We start from the raw sequence: 27,924 nt of genomic DNA on the forward strand, positions 1-27,924 counted from the left end.
CCTCTCATCCCGACACCTGTCTCCTCTCGAGTCACCACCATCCTCCATCCCCCGTTCGCATCCCTGTGCGGGCCGTCCGCCGCCCCAGCACTGGTTGATGACGTCACAGCGCCCTGGCGTTTGACATGCCGCTGCTATAAATGCGCCCCGGGCTACTGGCCGCCGGCGGTCGGCGGTCGCTCAGTTGGCCGGTGGACGCCGCGGGTTGGACGCGTGGTCGGGGTGTGGTCGAAGGGGCCCTGACCCCATCGGGGACGTTGAAGTTTGATGGTGAGACTCGGTGGCGTGGAAATCCGGAAGTGCGATTTAACCTGGACACGGCACGTAGCGTGGGAGTGCGCCGAGAGCTCAGATATAAACAAAGGTGACGGTTTGCTGATAAGCTTGGTGATAAGCGTTGCGACCGCGAAGGCGTAATTGGGCTAGTGCGGCTGGCAATGGTGGTGGTGCCGGGTGACTGTTAGATCTTACACCGTGCAAAGACCATACCGATTAAGAAGTGATCGCGTCCAGAGTGACCCCGAGGAAGAACAATGACCGGCACGATACAGCCGACACCGCCGCCGCGGCGGAAAAACTCCTCGGAGGTGACGGCCACGCCGCCGCTGCCCCGCAGGAAGGACTCGGGTGACCACGCGGCGGCCCCCAGCCGGCCGCGGCCTCCCAAGCTGAACGTGGTGGCCGCGGCGGCGGCGGGCGCGGCCGGGGCCGGGGTCGGGGTGTCCGCCGTACCGCACAACAGGCAGGACCCGGAGGCGGGCCGGCCAGCCCAAGAGCAGCCGCAGACCGAGGCCTGGGGACTGACGATGCCGGCCGTGCTGTCTAGCATGGACAAAACCAAGGTGGCCAGCTACCTCCAGAGTCGCATGAAGGACGTCAAAGACGGCGCCTTCCAGACGGCCAAGAGCAGCCTCAGCTTCGGCGAGCGCTTTACCCTGGCCATGCTGGACAAGATGAAGCGCTGGTCGCGGCGCGGCTTCACACACATCTTCCTCTTCGTCGTGCTCATGACTTACAACGCCATCGGCGCGTGCATCATGATGATTCTGGAAAAGCCGGAGGCCAACCAGCACAGAGACTTAGAGGAGCTGAAGATGGACACGGTGCAGCGGCTGTGGAACGTCACATCACAGCTCAGCACATTGAACAGCGCCGCGTTCACGAAGGTGGCGCAAGACGAGCTGAATGTGCTGCTCAACGTCTCCTGGCAGCAGTTTGACCTGCGCCGCTGGCACCCGGACCCGGACGACAATCCCTGGGGCTTCTGGGGCTCCCTCTTCTTCTGCTTCACCATCCACTCCACCATCGGTAAGTGGCCCTGGCGAGGTAGATTTCTTCCGCTGGAGTTGAGTGGTCGCTTTCGGGAGTTGAAAGTGAGCACATCAATCTGCAATCAATAATCGCCAATGTCGACGCTGGAGGGTCGCTGTTCCGTATAAGGTTCGAGGCGTCTGCACTTGCAAGCGTTGTTGATCATGCAGCATGTTTTCCTTTACGTTGAAAAGCCGGTTAACAATGTTGTAACATTCTTGTAGGTGTAAAAAGACTAAGTGTTTAATGTCACGCCTTCTCCGGATAGCATGCTAGCTTTTGATCATTCATGCCAGTGAGCAGCATAGTTATTTACTATATTTAGGTATATCATTATTTGAGAACTCGAGGAATACGCTGGAAATTCAACCAGCATTTTCACTCAACTGGCTTACTACCATACCACTTGCAATATTTAATGGTTCACTTTTGCAACTGACATGCAATAAGATTCTCATGAATCATACCAATATTAATGCAGGGCAACAACATACCATCAGCGGTCGTACAATTTTGATGAGCTTACGGGGAAAAGAAAATACCGATAGGCAGACGAGTCAGAGGTTGCACATGCAGCAGGACATATTTGATTAGGTATGATACGATAGCATGGACCTCGATGTTAAAAGACTGCTAATATTTACTTCTAGCGATCTTAAGCACCCAAACAACATCGGTGGACGAATCCACACGCTCGTCCCATCTCAACCTCTTGCTGGAAGCCGATACCGAGGCCATGGTCACAGACTTATCATGCAGGATATTTATCAGCGCTGCCCCGAACTGCAGATTGCAGAAGCTGACATCAGTGAAATGATGCAAAAGGCATACAGACATCCGCGATCATGCTTGCTTACTTATATTGCTGGATTTGGAGATTCAAAATTCACATATGGCATATTATGTGGGTAAGGGGTATACTTGCTTGCAGCAGATGCACATTGCACACTGGCAAGTGTGCAATGTACACACTTGCCAATGTGCACACTAGAGTTCAATTCCCCAAGCGCAAAAATAAACCATTGCAATCGCAGACTCAACATCTAATTACTTAAAACCACCAAAGCTTTCCGAAAATCGGCCAATGCGGACAGTGGCTTTCGGGTTCCGCGTATCGCTTGACACGTTTCCCTGAAATTGATTGCCCGGCTAACTGACTCATCATATCATCAGTTCTGGCGGCGCGTCGGGCGCGGGCAGGTCCGCGACAGCCGACCCCCTACCGCCTTGATCTCTGCCATCGCCGAGCGGTCCGAGCGCGATGGAACCCGATCAGCTGTCTGGGCCGTCTAGCCGATGTTTGGCTGGCCTTCTAACAATGTCGGCACATTGCGTGTCCCGGGCCCGCTGCCAGGTGAGGGGAGGGGTGCGGGGAGGGGCTGGCCCAGATCAGGCCGCAGCTGGAAACGTCGCTGAGCCTGCACGCGGCACGTGCCACGTGCCACGTGGTCGACAGAAGAGGGATGGAGATAAGCATAGCGTTATAGGGTGAGACCGCAATACTAGAATCCCACATCAAGACGAAAAGTGGGTCAGTGGTTTCGTTTTATGATATCCTACAATTCCTCTTTCACGTTTTGCTTTGCCACCACATCACACAGCCGTCCTGCAGTACTGCATTGCGCCCGCCGCTCGTTGCTTGACCCAAGGAACACACTGCCCCCGTTCCATCAGAACGGTAAAGCACCGCCGGAACCGGACGGTGCACGGACGCGTTATTGCGGGGTGACATGACACGGCGGTGACAGGCGATAAATAAGGAAGCCTGAAAGGACTGCCAGCGGTGGAAAATTCATAACTCAGCATGGTTAGTCCGCGTATTGATTTGATGGTAATCTGAATTATATAAGGAGCTTCGCAGCTTGTGACTGAACCGACGCCATAATATGCTGGGTGAGCCATTGCCACGATTGACATTGACATTGTGGCAGGTTCACACGGAAAGATCATGTGCCAAGCTAGTAGTTGATATAATCAAATGACTGAAAGAGCGTGGTGCGTTGATGAGAACTACGCAACGACACACGTTGTCATCACTAATATCCTTTGTGCAAGGTCATGCATAACATTCATGCATTTCAGTTACGATCGTGCCATTACAGTAACAACTCTTCCCGAAATACGTGAGTTTATTAATGTCATTCGTCCTTATTGCTAATCTCGAAATGTATATGGCGATTGGGTGACCCAGAGTTACTAGACAATGAACATATTCCAAACAGTTATCGAAAGTTATTTTTAGTTCATTTCACCAAGATAACAAGCGCTAGCAGCTCACCACATGCAACTACTTACGAACAGCATGACTCTAGACATGGAACAAAGAATGTCATGACTGTTGACGGGGTGTGCGTGGTTGCATGACCGCAAAGCAGCTGCATGTGGAACACTTACATATACACACAGCCTATCGTTGGGGAGTCGTTAGTGAGTACTGTAACTGTCTGGAGTCTGGACGTGGCTCGAACGGAACGTATCAACCGAAGAAGCGTTACTGCTGCACATGAGGTAAAGCTTTTGGCTATATCGTAGGCATTGCCATACAAACTGTTAAGAAATAACTACAATCCACCATTGTTGTTGTGCATTAAAGCTAGCATTTGATAAAACGGTTTCAAATTATTCATAGAAATTCGCTAAGCCGGGTAGATACACATGTAAGTCTAGATTAACTCAGTCAACTTCGGATTCTATCGTAACCAGTATAACGCCTTTTGGGGCGACTAACGGAGCGAGCGAGAGGGTGGGCCTTGCACGTGCGAAATTTCGAGGGGGTACCTCCAACTGACTTGTGCAGGGCACCTAACTAACCGGTCTCTAGCGATGTGCCAAATTTGAGCACAATCGGCCCAGCCGTTCTCGAGATCTGGAAGCGGCACCCTGCACGTGCGCACGTGCAAAATGGGTCCCAACTGGCTTGTGCACGGCACCTTACTAACTGGTCCCTAACCGTGTACCAAATTTGAGCGCCATCGGTCCAGCCGTTCTCGAGATCTGGAAACGACCCCTGCACGTGCACACGTGCAGCAGCACCCCAACTCTGGCACATGGATATGCAGTGCCTAGTGGGTGCCTACCTACATGCCAACTTTCAGCGCAATCGGCCAAGTAGTTACCGAGATATTGCAACAATTACAAAACTGACACCTCTTCGTTTTGCACGTGGCACGTGCATAAGGGGTCACCCACATGCATCGGGAATAGTCCAATACTTGGTAGAAGGAATGAAGCTACCCTACAAAAATTACCGCATGTAAATCGGTCAAGTGGTTGCTGAGATATAAGCCTTGCAAAAGCGTCCGCAAGGCCGGCCGGCCGGCCGCTCATACTCAAAAATCTCCCCGCCGTCGCCCCCTCCCCACGGACTGCCGCTCCCCCAACCCACCTCCGACCCAGGTGGTCTTCACACTCCAGAGGGGCCACTAAACTTTATTAGGGGACCCTAATACCGATTAATCTAAGGAAAGACTCCGCTCGCTTCGCTCGCTCCGTAATAATGGACCAGTATAGCGCCTTTTGGGGCGACTAACGGAGCGAGCGAGGGGGTGAGTCTTGCACGTGCGAAATTTCGAGGGGGTACCTCCAACTGACTTGTGCACGGCACTCTACTGACCGGTTTCTAGCGATGTGCCAAATTTGAGCACAATCGGCCCAGCCGTTCTCGAGATCTGGGAGCGGCATCCTGCACGTGCGCACGTGCAAAATGGGTCCCAACTGACTTGTGCACGGCACCCTACTAACTGGTCCCTAACCGTGTACCAAATTTGAGCGCCATCGGTCCAGCCGTTCTCGAGATCTGGAAACGACCCCTGCACGTGCGCACCTGCAGCAGCACCCCAACTCTGGCACATGGATATGCAGTGCCTAGTGGGTGCCTACCTACATGCCAGCTTTCAGCGCAATCGGCCAAGTAGTTACCGAGATATTGCAACAATTACAAAACTGACACCTCTTCGTTTTTGCACGTGGCACGTGCATAAGGGGTCACCCACATGCATCGGGAATAGTCCAATACTTGGTAGAAGGAATGAAGCTACCCTACAAAAATTACCGCTTGTAAATCGGTCAAGTGGTTGCTGAGATATAAGCCTCGCAAAAGCGTCCGCACGGCCGGCCGGCCGCTCATACTCAGAAATTTCCGTTAATCTAAGGAAAGACTCCGCTCGCTTCGCTCGCTCCGTAATAAGCATGCACCAGTATAACGCCTTTTGGGGCGACTAACGGAGCGAGCGAGAGGGTGGGCCTTGCACGCGCGAAATTGCGAGGGGGTACCTGCAACTGGCTTGTGCACGGCACCCTACTAACCGGTCTCTAGCGATGTGTCAAATTTGAGCGCAATCGGCCCAGCCGTTCTCGAGATCTGGAAGCGACACCCTGCACGTGCGCACGTGCAAATTGGGTCCCGACTGACTTTCGCACGGCACCCTACTAACCGGTCCCTAACTGTGTACCAAATTTGAGCGCAGTCGGTCGAGCCGTTCTCGAGATCTGGAAACGACCCCTGCACGTGCGCACATGCAGCAGCACCCCAACTCTGGCACATGGATATGCATTGCTTAGTGGGTGCCTACCTACATGCCAATTTTCAGCGCAATCAGCCCAGTAGTTACCGAGATATTGCAACAATTACAAAACTGACACCTCTTCGTTTTGCACGTGGCACGCGCATAAGGGGTCACCCACAGGCATCGGGAATAGTCCTATACTTGGTAGAAGGAATGAAGCTACCCTACAAAAATTACCGCGTGTAAATCGGTCAAGTGGTTGCTGAGATATAAGCCTCGCAAAAGCGTCCGCACGGCCGGCCGGCCGGCCGGCCGGTCATACTCAGAAATTTCCGTTAATCTAAGGAAAGACTACGCTCGCTTCGCTCGCTCCGTAATAACGGCTTTCGGGGGCTGGCCGGCCTCATCGCCCGCAGCGTGTCTTGCGGCGCACAGAAGCCAGCAGCGGTGGGCTGCTGGACGTTGAGCGCACTTCTCAGCGTGCGCTCCACGTCCACGAAGCTGCCATTGTTTGTGCTCGGGCAGCCTCCCGGTACTGTTCTGACAGTACCTACTCAGAAGGCAGCCACCACCTCCTCCGTGGCCCGCTGCGGCTTGCGGTGGGACGGGCCCCAGGACTATCGGCAGTGTCTCTGGGAGTGAGTCCCTAACGAACGCACAAACCACAAAACTTCGTTAGGTGCACCACGAGCGAATTTTGGGAAAATTATGCCCATGAAAACGTGACTATTGAACGGGGTCAACTGAACATCGACTACCATTGACCAAATGACCAGTGCTCGCGTTATGCTGGTACACTGCTTACATACCATTCCAAAACACTGCTTCGTCATGGGAAACTGTCTGGCCCTATACGAAAAATGGCTGTAGTGTGAAGTCATTTCCCGTTTCTTCCAATTGACACAAAAGTTCCGGACCATTGACCAATGCTATGGAGAGGCGGGTTCTTTGTACATCTGACCAACAAACGGTCAAACGTGTGTAAAACAACTCTCAAACAGTGCCACCAAGTTCTTCCGGTGAAAGTAAATAAAACAGTCATGGGTCAGACGATCCGCCTCTCTCTCTCTCTCTCTCTCTCTCTCTCTCTCTCTCTCTCTCTCTCTCTCTCTCTCTCTCTCTCTCTCTCTCTCTCTCTCATCTCATCTCAACATTTTTACAGCCTCAAAATCTAAGCGCCTAGTTCACTTGTTATCAATTCAGCCGTCCTTTTAGAGTTCAGTTCTTTTTTTACACCCCCTCCCTATCCCGAGTCCAGACAGATCACTGCGACGGCCCTCTGGCGCCACCGACCGCCATCGTCGGCTCCGACGGGACCCATCGTCGGCGCCGACGCGACGCCGCGTCGTCTGACTCAGTGTCGCCGACGGCCTGAGTCTGAGTCACGGGTCTGTCGGGTGGGCGCGGCAGCTGGCGACTGTCCCCGGTCCCCGGTCAGTTTTGGTCACCCACCTCACGCCTCGACTACGCCTCGACCACACGCTGGCGGGCGTTCTTTCGGAACTGTCCCACGCCACCCCCGCACACCGGTTATGTATGAGGGACTGTCCTGGAAGCGCTCCTATCGGGGTGACAAGTGGTATGGGCCGCCGGGAGGGGTATGTGATGGATGGGGTGGAAAGGGGACAGAGAGAGACATATCTGGGTCATGTGTGCACCGAAATAAAACGTGACAATTTGTGTTTGTTTATTAAAAAATAAACCAGTTTAAAGCCACAAGAAAATGTTACTGCTGTGCTGTCTGTAAAATTTGTAGACTTATGTATTTCATTTACTTATTTTTCCAAAATATCACCAAGAAACCATATAGTTAGCCCAGTAACAAGCGAGGTCAAACAACAAAAATTTTACAAAGATCATCACTCAGAGACAGACCTCCACATCGAAGGTTGGTTATGACGATCAACGTCTGAGTCAATATTTGTCCAATTATGTAGCTTAAAGGGACCCTCCCACCTTCAAAAAAGTTAATGAATTGGCATGAAAGTGATGTCGCTCGGTTCAGAAAGAGCAAAAACGAATATCTACCAAATTTCATCGAAAAATATTCACCGGTTTTCAAGATATTAGACTTTTACTTTTGTTTACTTTTTGAGATCTCCGCTGTTCCTAGCGACTTTATTTGAAAGTGCGGCATTTGTTGCGCGCAAAGCAGCATATACCACCGCGTGCTACAAAACGTTTTAGTCAAACATTTAACGGACGTTCGAAAGCCTGATGACGTCATCAGATTCCCGTAATGGTTAAGAGATAGGGACCACGCTGGTCCCACCCTGCAAGTAAAGGGAAGAAATTTCTTGAACACCATAAAGCTGCGGGGGTTGCGACCAGGATAAATGGTGGTTTCTGAGCCTGGCCGCAAACTTGGCTATCTCAACTCAAAACTAATGTTAAAGTGACCATCCCACCTTAACATTAGTTTTGAGTTGAGATAGCCAAATTGGTGGCCATGGCCTGAAAATACCGGTTTGGGCACTCACAACATCGAAAAATGCTTTAATTCGGAGATATGGAATTTCAAACTTGCAGTTTTCGGATTCTAAGGGGCTAATGCATTGGTATGCCCCCTTAGAATTTGTGACGTCAGCGGAGGTCTAACAGTTTTTAAATCTTTTACTAAAACGTATGGTAGCACGCGGTGGTATATGCTGCTTTGCGCGCAACAAATGCCGCACTTTCAAATAAAGTCGCTAGGAACAGCGGAGATCCCAAAAAGTAAACAAAAGTAAAAGTCTAATATCTTGAAAACCGGTGAATATTTTTCGATGAAATTTGGTACATATTCGTTTTCGCTCTTTCTGAACCGAGCGACATCAATTTCATGCCAATTCATTAACTTTTTTGAAGGTGGGAGGGTCCCTTTAAGGTGGGAGGGTCCCTTTAAATTTGCTTTGTTTCGTTAACATATTCGCCAGCTCCAGCCAAATAAGCTTCGGGTCAGATCAAACAAGTTTGAAAATGATACACCGACGTCAGCCCATGGTCCCGGCGCAGAAGTTGGTCGGTGAGAGTTGTTCGCAGTCATCTGCGTGGGGGTGTGCGTGGACTTCGACCTCGACCTGCGGGCACTTCCCGAGTAAAAGCGGCGTCATCACGGCGTTCGGCGTCATCACGGTGACGCTGATGACGCGCCGTCATCCAGCGTCGTGCACGCCGTCACGACCTGCGTTACGGGCGTCACTCTGAGACCTGGGTCCGAGACTTGTCACTCTGTAACGCACTCTATTGCTTAGATATGGGTAATTCCCGTTTGAAAGAAAGCTTAAAAGCACAAAAAAAGAAATGGTCTATTCATTTTGGGGAATATTTGTTTCGGATCCCTAAATAACTGTTTCTAGCACCTAATTGCTGACTGGCACCAAAAAGCTTACTAGCACCTAATAACTGAATCTGGCACTAAAATGCTGACAAGTAGCCTTATGTTGCCAGATGGTCTAGTCGGAGTGATTGCTGAATTGGCACCAGAATTGCAATATTCAGCACCTATAATCCCTTCGCATTTACCCAGCCTATTTGCGGCCCTTTTCTCGGATTCGCTAAACCATATCAGACAGATAATTTACATTAGGTGCATTCATGGCACGCTTTTGACAATGGAAAACATAACATTTCCGGTCCAAGCGGCATACGCAGGCGAACATATGACCACAAACGTCGGAGTTTCTTAGAAAAAGTGAGCGGTATCCTTCCCGACAAATCTTCGTCACATGCTGGCACACGGCGGTGCCTGAACGGTGAACCCAAGTCCCAACTATCTGTGACCGCCGCCGGCGCCGGACTCCGGCCATCCGAACACGCGATATCACATCTCCGGCCATCGAATCGGCAGCTCTACCTCTGCCCAGCCCCAAATGCAGTCCCCCAGCAAAAACACAAACACACACTACACTTCGATTAACAATTATATTACATTTTCCTTTAGGTTAGTTAAGATGGTAAGAAAGGTCGGATAAGTTGCGGACGAAGAAATGCCACTGCCATGCACCCGCGCACGCAATACCACAATGTCAATATCCACAATATACCACGGTCTCGTCCCAGTCCCGTACGGCTATCTGCACTCAACTGCCCCTCTCTCGACTCTTCCTCGCGCGGGATCTGCCAGAGTATATAGAACACCGGATCTGCCGGCCGGCCGACAGAGCGAATCCTCCGCTCCCACCCACGCGCTGTCAGCCGCCGGGCTCCTCCAGCCAGCGCGTCCGAGTCATGCCTTGGAATACAACTGGACTGGCAACTATATAGACTAGATTTCATGAAATATTATGCCAAAAAGCTCGACTCGACTGTGCTGCCATCTGTTTTCCTCCTAGATAGGTGCTACGTTCAGCATTTAGGGCAGAAATACCGAAGAATTAGTGCCAGAAACAGCTAAATTGGGTCAATTTTGGCCATAGGTGCTGGTTCTAGCCAAATAGAAGCTGCCGACCAATTTTAGGCTGGAACAGCTATTTAGTGCCAGGAATAGCTTTTTTAGGACCCGATTAAATGGCGTCCATTCACTTTTCATTCGGAGACACATAGGGCAAAAAATCATAATCTAGGGAAGATATGCACATTTACCCATATAAACTGACGAACTTGGCAACATTCCTGCGTCTCTTTTTTCCTAGGCTTTGCATTGGGCCTCTGTACCCCTCCAGAGACGAGAGCAGCCACCTTCCCAAATCATCACTATCCCCTCCTGTCACCAGCTGTCGCCGTGCTCCGTCACCACCTCCCGCGCACCAGCTGGCGCCGGCACCAGAGGCAGACTTGTGCCGCTGTCACCACTGAAGGGTCTCCACGACAGATTGGCCAGCTGACAGACATTCCTGCTGAGCATGTCACACTGCCAGATGCTGCCGGTTTGATGGATGGGAAAATTACGGGATCAAAATAGAGCGGAGGTGTAGAGAAGACTGTCTTTCGTAAAAATATAGAGGAGAAAAGTGGCAACAATTATTTTAATAAAGAACAGTTTCCCACGGCCGCAAACAAGTGCCTGATGTTTTACTTTTGAGCACCTATGCTTCTTTCAGCCCCACACGACACGACAATATTGCAAATGCCATTGCTCCATGCACTCAAACCCTCACTAAAGAGAGAGAAGAAAAAACTATGTCACGGTGCGTGAGACGAAGTTTTGCAAGTCACCAGTGAGAAAACAATCGGGAAACCTCGAGACTCGACGTCACACCACGACGTTTGCGCCGGGGCTTAGACGGGGAAATCAGCCGGACTCAACTCAGGTTCAACAGCGCAGCCTTCAGAGTTTGCTTGCACTTAGGTGTCATGCTTGCAAACTGATGAGTTCATTGGCCTTGGATTTCTCCTCTGTACGACGTGAAAAAGAACATTAAAGTTAATTGCTCTCAGTGTATAGTAAATAGCGCACTGGACAATTGTAAAGCGCAAATGCAGTGTTGGCAGCGTGTTACGCCGACCATGCCAAAACGTCTTTCCTTCTTGTGTTTATTATTTATTTATTTATTTATTTATTTATTTATTCAAAAAAATCGCCAACAGGCTCATGGCCCATTAACAGGCGAAGTCATACCATATCATAAAATACACACACAAGGTAAACACTAACCCGAAGACACGCACTCACTGATTCGCAAATAGATGACACTTAAAAATATAATATGATATAATATAAAAGTACACAGTAAAAATAAAATTAAATTAAAAGAAAAAAAAAACAATAAGAATAGAAAAAGTACAAATAAACTTTAAAATATCTAAGACACGGATCTAAAAGGTATGTTCCTGCAGTGGGCCACGACGAATGATTTAACCCTAGAACGCCTAGGGGGGGGGGGGGGGGGTTGTATCAACCCCCCCTGAGGTTTTTTCGAAGTGCACGCTAAACGGCTTGTCGTAGCGGGCTGAAATTTTCAATACCCTCTGGGGCAACCTTTGCGCATCTTTTGCCGAAAAAAAATTGATCGGGTCATGTCAGGTCACGGAGTTATGACGTCATAAGAGGTACAGCCTCCGGCCGACAGTTACCAAACGTGTGCGCCGAATCCCTAGGTTTTCTGCCGGTGATACCCACATTGTTTGATGGATCATGATGAAACTTCCCATGCATGTTGGGGCAAGCATTGGCTATCGTGTGGTGCAAGAAAATTGACCGGGTCAGGTCAGGCCACGGAGCTATGACGTCACAAGAGGAACAGCGTCCGGTACTATTTTTGAAAAGCGCCCGAACCACTATTTTGCTAATTCTTGTCACCTCAATGGGAATATGCAGCAATATTAGCTTCTATAGGGAGCAAATGGACCTCCCAAATCCAAAAATACAATCAGATTTCAAAAATTTAAATTTTGATCTTTCGAATTTCTGCCGCCGACTGTGACCTTGCCGACTTCCGGCGCTCCCAACGCGCCATTTTTAGAGCTAGGGAAACGAAATACATACCAAACGATAGAGAATTGATCAAGGAACACGATAGTGAAGGTTTCAAGTCGATATCTCCCACCGTTTTGCCGCAATCGCCGCGGAAAGTTGAAAAAGTTTGATTTTTTCGGAAAATTTGACCTTTGACCGGTCATAAGTAGGTCAAATGTTGACCTAGGACCAAAAAATATACCACCAATCGCGAGATCTCGTTGAGAGCAATCCGTTGGTTTTTTCCGCTAAGCTCTACGACCTTCCGTTTCGAAACGCCAGGGGGGGGGGTCGTAACAACCCCCCCCCCTGGTCGTTCGTGTTATGAGAAATGGCCTGGTCGTGCGAGGGTTAAAAGAGATAAAGGTATCCGACATGAAATCCACCTGAGGATTCCTGGCGATAAAATCATTTGCCTGGGCCGCCAGCCTTGTAAAAGTTCCTGTCTTTACCGTCGAGACTCGAGCAAACGGCACATTAAACAACTGGACGTTCCGTGTCGGACGACTTGGTACATGTAGTGCATACGAGACTAATAAAAAAGACGAGTCGATGCGTCCAGAGTAAATGCTTTTCAGGAATAAAAGATCGAATTGAGTGCGCCGCGCTTCGAGTGACGAGACATGGAAGAAGTGTAAAAGATGACGGTATTCCAAGCAAATGGATCTGTCCGTGCCACCGGCCCGAGCTGCTAACCACATTAGAAATTTGTGCTGGACTCGTTCTAGCCGTTTTAAATGAACTTTGGCTGCGCCAGACCACACAACACTACCGTATTCAAGAATAGATTATTTAACTAGAGCATGTCCTGATTGTACCATAGTACCTATGTACTTATCGACTGAGCGCCGAGTCCGGTACGATTTAAAAATAGTTGAATGCTGTCGATCATATAGGAACTGGTGATGTTCAGGTCTGCAGTCACTTGGTCGGTCGGGCTGGTAATTCCTGGCCTTTGGTTTAGCTCATGGTTTTGGTTTTGGTTTGGCTCAAACTATCCAGCGTACCTATATGAGTGACGGATAGTTATTAGAAGAATGTTCATATAGATAAGCATAGAAGTCCATGACCATACCAATCTTCCAAACCTGCAGACAATCCGAGTTCCGACCCACTGCTTTAGGGTCGCCGGGGGCTGCCATTGCTTACTTTATAGAGCAGCAGGCGCCAGGGATATTGATGCTACTCACTGGAATTGATCCTGACTTCGGCATGAAATATGCGGCAATGAAACCCGCCTGGTGCAATCAGTTCTGACACGAATATTTACTACTGTTTGGCTTCGCTTCAATGATTTCCGAAACCACCATCAACGTTTCGGGATATTGGCAACCGAAGCTGAGTAGATCTCAAATTTATGTGTGGCATTTGGAGCAAGGTAAAACAGCACTTACGGCTTAAATTAGACGTCATCAATGTCAGATGTGACACACCTGCACTGGCCGAGAAGAGCGACCTCAACCAGCGCCCCTTCTGGCGATGGTGCTGCCACCTGCACCCACCGAAGACCGGCCAAAGGCTCCTCCTCAGCGTTGTGACAGTAGCGCCACCTATTGACGGAGGCTGCTACCTAGGACACTGGTATTTGTGCCGATGTGTATGCTCAGTAGCTGTAAAAAACCTTCAAGCTGGCATTTTTAACTCTCCCTCCCGTTTCGCTCTTTCCGTCCTCAGGACAGTCAAATCCGTCTCCTCCAAGCCGCAACCGGGCTGGTCCGGGCTGGACAGGCAACTTAATCTCATGTGGGTGGCTCCCATTGGAGCGCACTGCAGCTCCTAAGGGAGCACAACCGTGGCCGGGTGCAGTGAGTGCTTGGGGGCTGGTCGGCCTGTCCATTCGGACGGGCTCAGCCCCGGCGACTAACTGAGGTGCCTGCCCAGACCAATGTCTCACCCTAATTCCTATCAACCTCCCGGCTCTGCAATTGTCTCAATGGACCATAAGGTCCTAACCCAACAAAACAAAACAAACACTATTAATCCAACCTTTTCTGTCGAGCTTTTTTTCGGTATAGGTATTGATTCATAAACCTCGATACTTGCCCGGTACGCGATTTGTATGTACGAATTGAGGTTCGTAAGACATATTTTCGTTTCGAGCCTCGATGATACCAGATGAAAGATCAAACGACGTAGGCCATCGGAAAAAGGGGTGCAGCGAATTAGCCACATGTTTCACAAGCATAGGAGAAGCCAGGTCGAAATAATTGTGACCTGAAAAAAGGGATTTACATTATTCAAAGCCTAAGTGTGTGGCCTATAGCTACTTCGCCTAAAAAGCGACGAAGCAGAAGGCAATTCTCACTATTTGCCCTTAGCACAAATTACACTAAGGGTATGGATGGCCCTAAAACGCCAGAAACATGTGCCCCCGATGCGCATATTTTATGGGATGGAATTGACCTTCAATGGCCTCTATTGGCCATTCTCCTATCTATCCGTCGCGGGACGGTGGCGACTGGCGATGCCCCTATCTTTGTGCATGGTTTTTATTGACATACGCTTCTGACTAAAAAAATTATTTTGAACATCGATCGAAACATCCGTAGACAGTAGACACAGCCAAGCTCCTAAAAGAACATCAATTAAACATGAATGTTAGCATATCTGAACAGTTTTCAGTGAATCATCAAACCAGCGTCAGTCTAGCGTCAGTATAGCTTTGTCTTAATACTACCCTGAAAATACATGCAGGAATGGGGCGATTTCACAGGTAATAAAAACGTATTCATGCCTACTTTGTACAGCTATTTGCCTGTTAACGCCAGTTTTCTCTCAAATAAGAATAGCATTTGATTCATCCCTACGTCCGGCTAGGCCTACGTCTTTGTAATGCCAAGTGCTGAACATTGCAGCTTCATACGTTTTCCGGCCACCCTGACAAAATCCCGTCATGACCAAGCACTACCATAGGAAACCCATGGCTCCAGGAGCAGCCTATATCTGTCAGAGTGGGGGTGGAACTTCCTCTCTGCCCCCACACCACACAGATGAGCCCCAGATAGACCGACCGACAGACCGACAGACAGAACGACCGAGACCGCGCGGTGGTCAGAGATTGCCTCGGGAGGTGAGTCAGACATCCGACGGCCGCTCCCTCCCTCCTCCAGGCCCCCTGTGTGTTTATGGTGAGCCCCGGTAGGGAAAACAAACCCCAGTGGCCTGTGACTAGTGCACACACAGGTGCTCGCCCCCTTACGCCGTCAATAATGACTAACAAGGGTGATGCATGGGAGCAAAGTGGTCACACCACAAACATACAAACGCTTACTAATCAGTGACGTTTATAGCGTCATCGGTGTTAAACCCAGGTAAAGATTCATGGCGGAAACTTAACAAGAAGATATGAGAACAAAGAATAAGAAGATATGAGAGATTTGATAACTTTTGTGTCTTTCCACACCTTAAATTGGCCATAATTTGAGCTACAAAATAGGTATTCAAAATAGCGTGCATCCAAGAGGAGTTTAAATGCCTGCCGTATGGCTGAGACAAATGTCTTAGCTCCGGTTGCTAAATAAATGTCAAATATATGCATTGATTAGGACAAAAACCACACAAAAGTCATTTCGTTTCCTTGGATATAATACCTACCTATACCAGACATGTGCATGGATCCGAGTGACTAATCTATGATCTCAGTGGATCTCGAAGCAAAATACAAGTTGGGATCTATGATCCCACCGGATCCGGCGTGAAAAATACATCTTGGATCTATGATCTCATATGATCTGACGATAAATTAAGAACATGGATCTATGATCTGAGTGGATTCCACCATGCACCACATTTGAAATAATGTTTTAAAGGGTTTCTATGCCAATAAGTGACACAAAACTATGGATAATGACGTGAGATCACATAGCATCACTAAAACAGAACGTTTGTGAGTTGAAACAAGTGTTTTTTTGGATATATGTGTTGACAAAAAATAAGTGAGGATCTATGATCTCACTGGATCTCAAGCAAAAAATGAGACTCGGATCTGTGATCTCTACGGATCTCTCGATGAATTATAGAGCTGGATCTATGATCCCATCGGATCCGAGATCAGGATCCGTGGGATCAGATCCCAGATCCATTTTCTCGGATCATGCACATGTCTGACCTATACCAATCTCTTATCTTACGTATAGGTAATAGTATCGCATCAACACGGAAATTTCATTTTAAAAGTCTAAGCCTTTACCTTATCTTAGCGCAAATCTCTCGAACTTCAGCATTGGGGCAGCGAGCATAGCAACGAGCAATGCGAAGCTCACCTGCGAGAAGCAACCTCCTTGCTGGCGTTATAAATGGCCAGTTTTACAAAGATAATCCCGCAGGACACGTATTACATCACTCCCGAGTGGATGACCCTGACACAGTTGATGCCTTGCGCTTTGTATCAGTTCCACATAGACAAGGTCCCACATTTTCCATTTGCTTCGCGGGCTAGCTCCTATTGCACAATAGGTCTTTTCACGACAGAGCACTGGAGACCTACATAGTTGGTCCGTTTGATTCGTTGGGTACCATAAATTTTAGTAGTTGTTTAGTAAAGGAGTTTCCAATTTTAGCATGAACTGTCGCTTGATTTGGTTCTTTGTGTTCAAATTCAACCAAATAGGTCCCCAATATTCCATCATGAAAAAGCCAATGCAAACGGCTGATTATCTGAGCACGGCTTAGAGCAGACGCCGCATCGAGTTTCGTGACAACTGGCCCAACATAGCCAGCCATTGATATGCTACCATCAACAGTATTAACGTCAGATAATAGCCGAAGCAATAACTCTGGTGCTAATAAACTGATTTATTGTCTCTTTTAGTGCCACAAAGAAACAAGGCAAGTCGTCAATGCTTTCCTTTATGGTCGCTGGGGGGTGACAACGTCCGTAGTTCGTTTTGAATGCTTTACAACGACGGGTGCTTGGACCATTTCTGCGCTAGCCGACTGCTGTGGCATCTGTCATTCGTCGCTCATGTATTCATTCATAGTTCATCATCTACAGATATGAGCACAATTTTCATCTTTTGTATTACGATAGATAAGCTGAAGATAATATAGTGAAATAATAAAGAAATCAATAATTCCTCGAAAGAAGTGACAAATAAAGACTTTGGGCCTAACAATTATGTTTATTTTTCAACTTCGGAGGTGGATAAAAAGGGCAAAATATGGTTTGTATCCAGGCATTGAAAGTTCGCTGACATTTCATTGCGTTTAGTTCAACGAGTTGAGACGTTGGGGCATTGAGTCCACACACTTGACGGGCTATCCTTCAAAGTAATGTAATACACCTTTTTGCGTTAGCCTTTGACCATTGGGCAAAACATTTGTACACATTCGCCATATAGGTGGCGCTACAAATGGTCGGTTGGTCACAAAGAATCACCATTGTGCAAAACTATTCGGCGATCTTCCCGTATAACTCGACATTGGACAAATGGTTCAACATTGTGCAAAACAAATCGTCAATGGTCGAAACTATTCGTCATATGCCGAGCGAGCTCGCTCAATGCCGAATTCTGGCGAAGTGTTAAACTGTTTTGCGGATCGCTCATTTCAGTGTTCAATCTGTTTTGCTGAATGGCTGAAATGAAACACACCACGCCGGAATAGTTGTGCTCAATGCCGATTGTCGAAATGGCTCCTCAAACAGTTATGGCGAATGGTTGAATTCAAATGCAAAAAGGTGTAGTGTGCAGTTAGTTTTCTCTGGAACTGATGAATAGTGCGACAGATAAACATACACAGCCGCATAAACTCGTTAAGCGACAACTTATGCATCTGTGTCAATGTAGAGTACGCAATATGCATTCATTTCATCAATGCATCCAGATCCCTTGTGTCTATTTGCAGCACACCATGCGTGGTTTTTCCAGAGCGGTGACCTGTTGTGATCCAGTTGGGTGCAAAACATGACCCTGGTGTACCCCACGGAACAACACACCACTGACTGCAGGGAGCAATGACCCGAGGGTTTCTTCCGGGTACTCTCCCATGACGATGCATGAAGACCGCCTGTGTTACTGATAATATAACACGCCACACCGTGCCACTGATGGGTCATGGTCAGGGACGCAGCGCGTCACTGAACGTCACTGAGTCACCGGACAAACGCCGGAAAAATTGGCAGAATGGCAGAATTTATTAATTGCCGCAAATGGGTGATACAACTTCAAAAAAGATGTGATACAAAGTAAAAAGAAAATAACGAGCATAACCTAGCTATAAACGAAATTGAATCTGCTAAGCCATCTGCTAAGCCAGCATCGACTAGGAAGTGGGCTTTAGGACGTCATACGTACCTAAGCGTTGTAAAATCTGAACCTTGCACGCTGCTTATAGTATACGTTTGTGCAGCGTGCACCGTAGGCCGGATGGTCGCGTCTTCACAGAGACCTTGCGCGCACGTGCGCAGTATGAACAATGTGCACGGTGCATTAGCGATATCAGTCAAGTTTTAGCTTAGATTGAGGAAATTTCCCGACCGTTTCTGTTCGTATGGCTTGATACAAAGATGTTAGCGCGATAATCACCGATTGCCACAAATCGGGGAGAACCTGACGACCTATAAAAGCACTTCAAAAGCTGACACACCCGACTAGAATGAACACGTTCGATGCTTTCAGCACCTTCAGGATAAAGGCTTAGAGCGGCCAATTTTAAATGGAGTTTGATGCAGCAAAAGTGGATGGGGACCTTTTAGCATTATCGCCCACAATATTGCCTGAAATATTTAGATATCAGTTGATCGTGGCATGCTTACTGCTTAGCCTGTGAAAGAATGATCACGCTGCATTGTTATATTTGCTTAAAGCTAACGATACCAAGCTTAAGAGAAATGTGTCCGTAACGTCTCACAATAGAATATGTTATGGGTAAAAGATCTTAAAATCGGTGCCCACCCAATATCTAAATTGTCATTTCTTTGTTAGGTGTATTTTCGGTTCTTGGAACCCAGATAAAAACTATACCTATTAGTGTATGGCACTGACGGATCAAGGGGAGCGGCAATTGGGGTATTTGCCATTTTTTTTCTAAAATATAAAGAAACCTAACGAACTTTTAAGTGGGAAAAATTGCTATAATCTGCACAGTAGTGCATATTGCATAAGTAATCGAAATCTGAGAATTTATTTGGTGAAACTTTAGGTATTTAGGGTTTGGCGTCCTCCCGCAGTGTCTGAGACCACCTTTCTGGATCCGCCCATGATGTAAAGTGTTCACATTCTCATCAAAATGTTATCGAAGCTGGCATACCTCCCGCAGACCGCAAAAATGCCACCATGCAGTGAGCTCGTCCAGCTGCGCTTTACCGAACACGATACGGTCATTTCTTGCTCACTACGCAAAACACAAAACAACACTGCTGATTATTGTCTTGCATAAACAATAAACGTGGCAAACATGCAGCTAAGTATTTACAAAATAGCCCGTGTTTATATATGCATTCAACATTGACAGTGTGTAGTGTAATGGAAACGCTGCAACATGTCTGACATCAGCCTGACAATTAAGAAACACAGTGTCAGCGGGTTCTGATGCGAACAATGTGAAACGCCACATTTTACTGGCATGCAATATTAATTCACTTGTGAAGATGACATTGATAAAAAACTACCTATGCCACATTTAAAAGCTATGCATTAAGTTCGCATTACGTAACAACATTGCGCCATAATGCATATGTAATGGATTTTGCGAGCAAAAACAGAAGCAACAGAAGCGCAGCTTTTATTCCTAAACTTGGCCTGTCAGTAGTTATCCATAGGGCGACCGGCGATGCATCTTTATGTGTCACAATTGTGGTGTTACTGAGGCACCGCTCCTGCAGCTCAACAACAGCCGGGCCAATGGCACTCAAAATTTGACACACCGAGAGACCAGTTAGAAGGGTGCAGGGCTCAGAATGATACTCGGCACTCGCTCCTTTGTCACCCAAAAGGCTTCTTATTGGTAACACAATGATTTGATTTTTTTTCCAAAAAGAAAACGCATGTGGTTGCAAAACACCTTTATCAGGACAGAAACCATCGAATGATGGATGCGAGTAATAACTCTTAGTCACTACACGTAAAAGTTAAATCACTCGCTATCTCGTTCAGTATTCCTTCCCAGTTCCCTTTCCCTCCCACTACCATTGTGAATGAATTACGAGGCACCACCTCAGACAGCTTCGGCAGTGGTCACGACTCGCCATGTCCTTGAATGTCTCTGGTAGTAGAGGGTGGTAGCCATTGTAACTCAATATATCCTGGTAGCCATCACATTTATTAGGATGCTGCACGCTGCCCGGCCGAGGGCACATGATCATTGCGCACAGTGAGCACATATGCTAATCGAGGTACAGTTCAAACGTGGGGTGTAGTTTGGGTATGATAATTCATTGATCTTCCACAGATGTCTGCTGGCCTTGTTCCATTGAACGTTTGATGTCCAAGCGGAGTCCTAGCTCAACACCAGTCTATCGCGTGAACAAGGTATCCCGGACAAGCCGAGGACTTTGATTACAGCTTGTGCATAAGCTGTTGGCCGGCGGTGAAACCTTTTGATGATCCATCGATAAACCCGTCTGCTAGATGAAATATTGCGATTTGAGGCGCACAAAGTTCCGTGTTGGACGCCAAGGAGGGCCATACCAGACATATTTATGCGTTTTCGTGCTTGCGTAGTTTAGTCATGTCCGTTTGGTGATCAGTAACGACCGTGACCCCGCTGATCTCGGTCCCAGACGGCGCAGAGTCAGTCTCAGGCGGCGCACATCTTAGTCCCATACGGCGCAGTTTCAGTCTCAGACGCCGCAGCAGAGTGGCGGGGGCTGCGGCGGGTGAGCAGGATTCCAAGCACAATTCTGAAAAGGTGTTTGACGATCCAGAGTCGTAACCAAGCTGAGCAAGCGAATCGAATTTAAAGAGGGTAGCGAAACCACGAACCACAAACACACCTTCGTTGCTTTCTCTAATATCACGACTAAGTAATATAAGTATAAACTAAGTAATGTAAGTACATACATCGTGCAATCTTCTGTGAAAAAGCGCAGTACAGAATGGAAAAGTGTATAAGTCGTCAATTCGTCATAGCTGTCGAGTTACTGACCTTTGCGAAACGCATTTCTTTCACACATGGATTTCCTGCGCGGATAGAATCGCATGCGATTGAATTGAATCGCATTCACTCGTCTCTCGATTGAATGCGAGCTTTCTAAGTCTCAAGTCGACGGATAATCCTCTCTCCCTCCGAGACCGTGTCCTAAACAGCAGCGGGCACTGTTCCGTCGTCGACATTGCTGCAGCATTCCGCGCCGTCCACTTCTCACACAGCTGGCGACAACAGCGGCCAGGGTCACAGCCGTGGCCCGCCGCACCGCGACAGGTCACGCTGGCGCCACACCCGGCCCGGGGGCGGCCACCGGCCAGCCAACGACCGTCTCCCGCCGCCGCCAAGTGTTCCCGCCGAAAATAGCGCGCGCGCCGCCGCCGCCGACGGCCGGTCGGGAGACCACCGACGACCTCTGAGATCCGCCAGTCGCCGGAGGCGTCGCGGCGCCGCGAGTGTCGCGTCGGTACCGTCGCGATGTCGTCCGACCACCACCCCGCGGCGGCCGACGCGCCGCCGCCGCCGCCGCCGCCGGCGTTCCGTGTGCGCCAGGTGTGGCACGAGTTGGCGCCGGTGCGTCGGCAACTGGCGCACGAGGCGCTCATCTGCGCCGTCGAGTCGGTCGGCCTGGCGCTGCTGGTGCTGACCGGCGGCGCGCTCTTCGCCTACCTGGAGGGCGGCCTCGAGCAGCAGATCAAATGCGGGGTGCGCCACCAACAGCTGCGCTTCCTGGACGATCTGTGGGGCAAGTCGGACACGCTGGACCGCAAGGCGTGGCGCGCGCTGGCCAGGAAGCACCTGCAGGGCTACGAGGAGCAGCTGCTGGAGGCGTACACGAGCGGCGTGACATCGCCCAGCGGCCAGCGCATGTGGACCATCGCCAACGGGGCCGTGTACGCCTGGACCGTGGTGACCACACTAGGTCAGTGACCTCGGTGAAGGACAGAAGTCTCGCTGGAGGGTCAGGGCAGACTGGAGCGAGCTTTAATGGACTAATCAAATCAACATTTCAAGCTGCATTTCATCAGCTTTGCCTACTTCTTGATACTACGCTGAAACATTGGCACAAGGCTGCGAACATAAACATTCCCAAAGATTCTTGATCACAACGCTCAATCAACAATTTATAAATCCTATGTAACTACTTCGGAATCTAATGCTGGCCGGTCTGACTTTGATGTCTTAACGACGTCCCGAGACTATTCGAATGCCAAGCCATGCATGATGTAGCACCAATCCTTCAGTTTTGTACCGAACCGTCTCCGTAGCTCCTGCTTTTCCGAGCTGTTCTAATCCCTTCTCTTTTTCGAGGTGAGCCAAACTAGACCGTAGCTCTTCCGCCGTTCCCCCGCCGAGCCCCCCCCCCCCCCCCACTGCACCACACCCGCAGTCGGTGGTCATCCCGCCGGACCCATGTCTGCACCGCCGGCGTCGTTTGGTCGGACCGGCATCCGGCCGGGCGGGCACAGACCCAGCGGCGTCGGCGCGTCGCGAGCGACACGGTGCCAACGACGGCAGTCGGGACGGAGCGACGGGACCCACGGGACTGACAGTGACTCAAGGGCACACAGGCCGCGACACGGACCGGTGATGGTCTCGGAATGTGCCTAAATGGATGCAAGGTTACATGTTGGCGTACAAAATACGTCGGAAGTATCAACAGCGGGAAAGTGACAACCCGGGATGTGTGAAAATCTAAAACATGCCGGAGCATATTGAAAAATAGGCTATTGTTTCTACATAGCCGTTCGAATGTGTCTCACATTCGGCTCGAGGTATTATCTTGCTTGCTTCAGCTCGCAGCACATCTGTATTGCCGAAATTCACAGACACACGTGTGCCACTGGCTTATCTTATGCCTACAAGTGTGCCTATGCGCCTTCACTTGTAATTGGTCATCGCATCAGGATATCGTATTAGTTTGTGGTTTAACATACGACCCAACCTTATTTGGCGTTTGACCCCAAAGCGGCTCACCTGACCTCTGCCTCTCCGCCGCCAGGTTACGGTCACCTATCTCCGGCGACCACGGCGGGTAAGGCGGTCAGCATCGTGTACGCCATCCTGGGCATCCCCATCTTTCTGATCGTGCTGGCCGACTACGGCAAGCTTTTCACGCGCGGCCTCAAGTTTGTGATGGCGGCCGCGTATCGTCTCTACCACACCAAGAGTTGCACGAGAGTGCGCCGGGCCAAACCCGTGGAGGTAAGTCACCGGCTGGCGGACAGCGAGGCGCAGCGAGGGTGCTTCCTGTTCCGGGACGTGATTGTAATGAGGATTAAAAATTACCGTTACTCGTTTTGTATTAAATTTGCTGGACAGAAGATTGATAGAAAAGACCTTGGCCAAACCTGTTTGGGACGAAGCTCGGTTCGGATCGTAGCTTCGGTTCAGGATCGTAGATGGAGGATTAAAACGTGGATAGGCATGTACCTACTCGCACCGATCAGAATATTTACCTAGTGTTGGAAGAGTTTCATCAACATGCATCAAATATAATGTAAACGCATGCACGTGGATTCCGATATAAATAAACATGACGTGCTCATTTGTGGTGACATTATCTATTCATAACATTTCCCATGCAGGATGTTGCGCCAACGTATTACTTTTACCGGGATTACCGAGCTCATGGATGACCTCGCACTGCCGACATGTGTGACCCCGACTGGTGACCTGTGTTCGCCCCCCCCCCCCCCCCGGCAGAACGTGGTGAAAGGCATCCAGGCGGTGTACGACCGGACCGGGCTCGGCGGGGAGGACTCCCCGGCCGCCGAGGGCGAGGGGCACGCCGCGGTCGACGGCGACGAACCCCAGGCCGTGGTCGAGGTGGACGACGAGTTCAACCTGCCCGTGTCGCTGGCGCTGTTCATCCTGCTCTCCTACCTCTTCATCGGCGCCATCATGTTCGTCATCACAGAGGACTGGAGCTACTTCAACGCCTTCTACTTCGTCTTCATCTCGATGACCACCATCGGCTTCGGCGACCTGGTGCCCTCGGTGAGCCGATAGGGGATGTGGGTGTGGAGAGGGACGAAATATATCAGGTTGCGTGCCGATTAAGAACACCTTAAATCCGTGTCGAAAAGCTTATGGTATCATGGTTTGGGCAAGAGCGCCTGAATTCGGAGCTAAAAACGGCGAAACATCACCCATCTTACCACGTAAAGACCGACACCCACTAATACGCACGTTTCACGCCTACTCACGGAACAGCAAGGGAACAAAACGCGACGCAGTTCATGACATCATCGGCCAGAAAATCACCCCATAGACCACGTCACGTCGTCTAACTATAGCCAGCAAACGGCACCTGTCATTAGACCTATCGCGCCGTGACCGCGACAAACGCGACACGTCAGAGGTGCTCACTGCTCATGCTTTGTCGACACTGCACCTAATCGTGCCGTGGGGCCAATCGGCCCGACCCTCCCGTGACCGAGTTGTGAGCGCTACTGGGGGAGAGCTGGTGAAGTCCCGATCGGGCCGGGAGGGGATCCGGGTGGGGCTGGCCCGGGTGAGAGGGGTCAGGTGAAAGAACGCTGGGCGGTAGTGGGTTGAAGAGAGAGAGAGAGAGAGAGAGAGAGAGAGAGAGAGAGAGAGAGAGAGAGAGAGAGAGAGAGAGAGAGAGAGAAAGAAAAAAAGAAAAAAAGAGAGAGAGCGAGAGAGAGAGAGAGAGAGAGAGAGAGGGGGGGGGAGAAAGGACTGAGATGGCAGTGGCAGGTCAAGAGACATGCTTAATGGTTGCGACAGATTGCTGAAAAGGGTTGCCGACACAGATGGGTAAGTTGCGGAAAGGTCATTGCGTGCGAGACTACACAGCAAAGGTACACTTGAACAAAATATCACTAACCACTAACCACCCTCCAAAATACCTAACAAAAGGACCGATTCGTGCATCGCTCCTTTATCCATCAATCATCATTCCTCATTGTCATCTAATCTTACTAATCTGTTCCGCCTAGGTGACCGACCAAAGTCGCTGGTTACCGCGACAGGACAATCAGGACTTGAGGAACGTGCAGGTAACATGAACGCACTAGTCACTCAGCACTGCACCAATCGAGCACGCACCAAAAGCGCACCACCAGTGGAACACATTTAGGAAAGACTGCACACGAGAGACCCGTTGGATATCGAGCACATAATGAATTAAAACGCTTGGAGATGGGAGTTATGTGCATATCGCCCGTGCTTTTTGTCGTCTGTGCCATAGCAAGCGCTTTGCTTTAGATGTTTTTGCGATACATCTGCTTAGTTTTCGACCAGGCTTGTTCTGATGAGGGAAAAGGTGTTGCGCATTTGAATATTACCATTTAATCATTTCCTCAACGAATTTCATTACACAGATATTCTATTTATAGTACCTACCTATCCTTGCGTTTTAAAACATAAATATTTATGATGTCATCAATTTCGCTACTGACGCGGACGGATCACCTGGTAGAACGGATCCTAAACAGTGACTAAACAATGTTGGCACACCGGGCCACTATCCACTATGCTCCAAGCAGCACTCCCTGCACCTGTTGTGTTGACCTGCGCACTTCAAATGCAACCGGCTTCCCAGAAAACCAGAGTCACGTTGCGGTTACAAAGTCACATGAACACAGACCAGAAAAAGCCACCATATCGCGCTAGGAGTTCCCTCGCTAAAAATCATACCCCATGTTGAACTACGGAGCGTTTGTGTCGCACGTGCGGTAGGAATGAGCTCACCTCTAGTACATAAACAGCGTCCGCTACCGGCCGTCACGGACCCCAGACGGTGATTCGTGGGGTCACGAGGTGGCGTGACGTGACGTCACGGTGGCGGAGGTGACGTCACGCGGCTGTGACAGGCCGCAGTTTACCCACAAACAACATGGCGGACGCGAGAGGCACCTTTCCGGGCGGCTGAGGAGAGTTTATACCTCATACATTATCGTAAACGACTGGATTTTCCGTGGGAGAGCGACATAGAAGCCTCGGCTATAATGTATGGTTTATATTCACCGACTGGTTTTGCAGGAGGGTTGTCACCCTAAGTAGGCTAATGTCGGGCCTCAACTTCGATATAAGCTTGTCCAGTAGGTATAGGCAGGGATTCCATGATATATTTCCGCACTCCCTAAATCAGACAACTTTCTCTCCATCTCCCTCTCTCTCTCTCTCCTCTCTCTCTCTCTCTCTCTCTCTCTCTCTCTATCTCTTCCCCTCCCTCTCTCTCTGACCTCACGCCTCTCTCCTCTGCCCACAGTCGGCTGGAGTGATGATGTGTACCACTCTCTACATGATTTTCGGCCTGGCGCTCACCAGCATGTGCATCAACGTCATCCAGGAGAAGATGACGCTGCACTTCAAGCACGCCAGCATCAAGCTGGGCACCCGGTTCGGCGTCAGCGTGCCGGTGACGCCGGCGCCGCCGCCCGTCGTCGAGGTCGCGCCTGTACACGGAAAGGAGAACTGAGAGGAGGGCGGAGGATAGGAGTTAGAAGTGAGCGGTGGATAGAACTGAGAAAGGTGAAGAAGAGAGAGAGAGCTAAGACGTGGATAGGCTGGATAAAGAAGGAAAAGATCTGATGGAGAGGGGCTGAAAACAGCGAAGTGGTGTGGCTAGTGTTGAAAGGTGCAGTTAAATCTAATGGATCGGTGTGCTCACTACCGACGAAGGATTGTGAAAGATGCTAAGAGAGAAGCGCAACTATATCCGCGGGCCGCGGCTACGGCCTATGATGGAATGGGGAGCATACTAAAATAGCGCCGCGAGCCAAGCTAAAGCTCGGAAACTAAAAGGATGACACGTGCTTGGATGGCTTCTGCTCCTGTTCGATGCAAAGTGTTGGCGTGATCGTCGATCGAAATGTAATGGCCGACGTGCAAATGGTTACGCCCGGTTTGTGCGAGATTCAAGCGCAGTAATGATCTGACCCGTGTCTTGGAATTTGTATTTCTGACAATGGGGACAACGCACAGGTACATAAACGCCACAAGCGTTGCTAGACGGTGATTTGAACACTGTTGCAGCGGGAGCGTAGGCTATGGCTATGCTGTAAGTTAGCATGGTGTTACTCTTTATAGACTTGTCACCGTTGTTGCTGCGTAAGCTTGAGAACGCGCACCTGGTTCAGACTATGTCAGCGGGTGTCGTTTTGAGTTGGACTGCCTTACCCGTTACTCGTGTTTTGTGACGAGTCTGATCCGTGTGGATGGTTCCCTCAGCCGAACCACCCTGGTAGAGATACCGCCGCAGCCGAACCACCCTGGTAGAGATACCACCGCAGGCTGTCCGTTGTGTCGGGAATTGGGCTCTGGTGAGCTACCCCTGAGTGCTAAGTGACCAGACCTACGGGCCCTGAGTGATACAAGAGGCCTTGGTGTTGACCGTCGAGGCAAGGCCACATTGGTCGAGAAATGACCCTGTTTTTGGATTGGCAATTTGTATGCGCGAAGGGCAAGTGCCGTTTTTTTTGTAAAGGTATTTAGATGGCGGGAAGTTAATGAGCCGTTGCCCCATTTTGACCTACTAATATGCGTGCAATACGACTGAAACGCTACGTGATCATAAGCGATTTCAAGATAAGTGTAGACGATTTTTAATAAAAAGTACCATGCCATTTGAAATGTTTGTTTTATTCTTCACATTGCCTTCAAGGTATGTCATGTTAG

General features: G+C 49.5%; 2 protein-coding genes across 5 annotated transcripts in view; one reads left to right on the forward strand and one right to left on the reverse strand.

The window, feature by feature from the left end:
• The window catches only part of LOC122382103 (centromere protein X-like), a 72,416-nt gene that overhangs the window by 14,974 nt on the left and 29,518 nt on the right, over positions 1-27,924 (reverse strand). The gene's annotated exons all lie outside the window — the stretch shown is intronic.
• LOC122382098 (TWiK family of potassium channels protein 18-like) lies at positions 155-27,879 on the forward strand. The gene is made up of 4 exons (XM_043367027.1): positions 155-1,308; positions 23,279-23,481; positions 23,983-24,276; positions 26,516-27,879. The coding sequence occupies exons 1-4, from the start codon at positions 534-536 to the stop codon at positions 26,723-26,725; spliced, it is 1,482 nt and encodes a 493-aa protein (XP_043222962.1). The 5' UTR covers positions 155-533; the 3' UTR covers positions 26,726-27,879.

This window comes from Amphibalanus amphitrite, unplaced genomic scaffold (genome assembly GCF_019059575.1).
Source record: "Amphibalanus amphitrite isolate SeventyFive unplaced genomic scaffold, NRLGWU_Aamphi_draft 000133F_arrow, whole genome shotgun sequence".
Classification (NCBI taxonomy): Eukaryota; Metazoa; Arthropoda; class Thecostraca; order Balanomorpha; family Balanidae; genus Amphibalanus; species Amphibalanus amphitrite.

Bases quoted from the DNA above. Each gene is read 5' to 3' on its own strand.
- LOC122382098 (XM_043367027.1), top strand. From the start codon at position 534: ATGACCGGCACGATACAGCCGACACCGCCGCCGCGGCGGAAAAACTCC. The intron at 1,309-23,278 runs GTAAGTGGCCCT...CTCCGCCGCCAG, and splicing joins CACCATCCACTCCACCATCG to GTTACGGTCACCTATCTCCG. The intron at 23,482-23,982 runs GTAAGTCACCGG...CCCCCCCGGCAG, and splicing joins GCCGGGCCAAACCCGTGGAG to AACGTGGTGAAAGGCATCCA.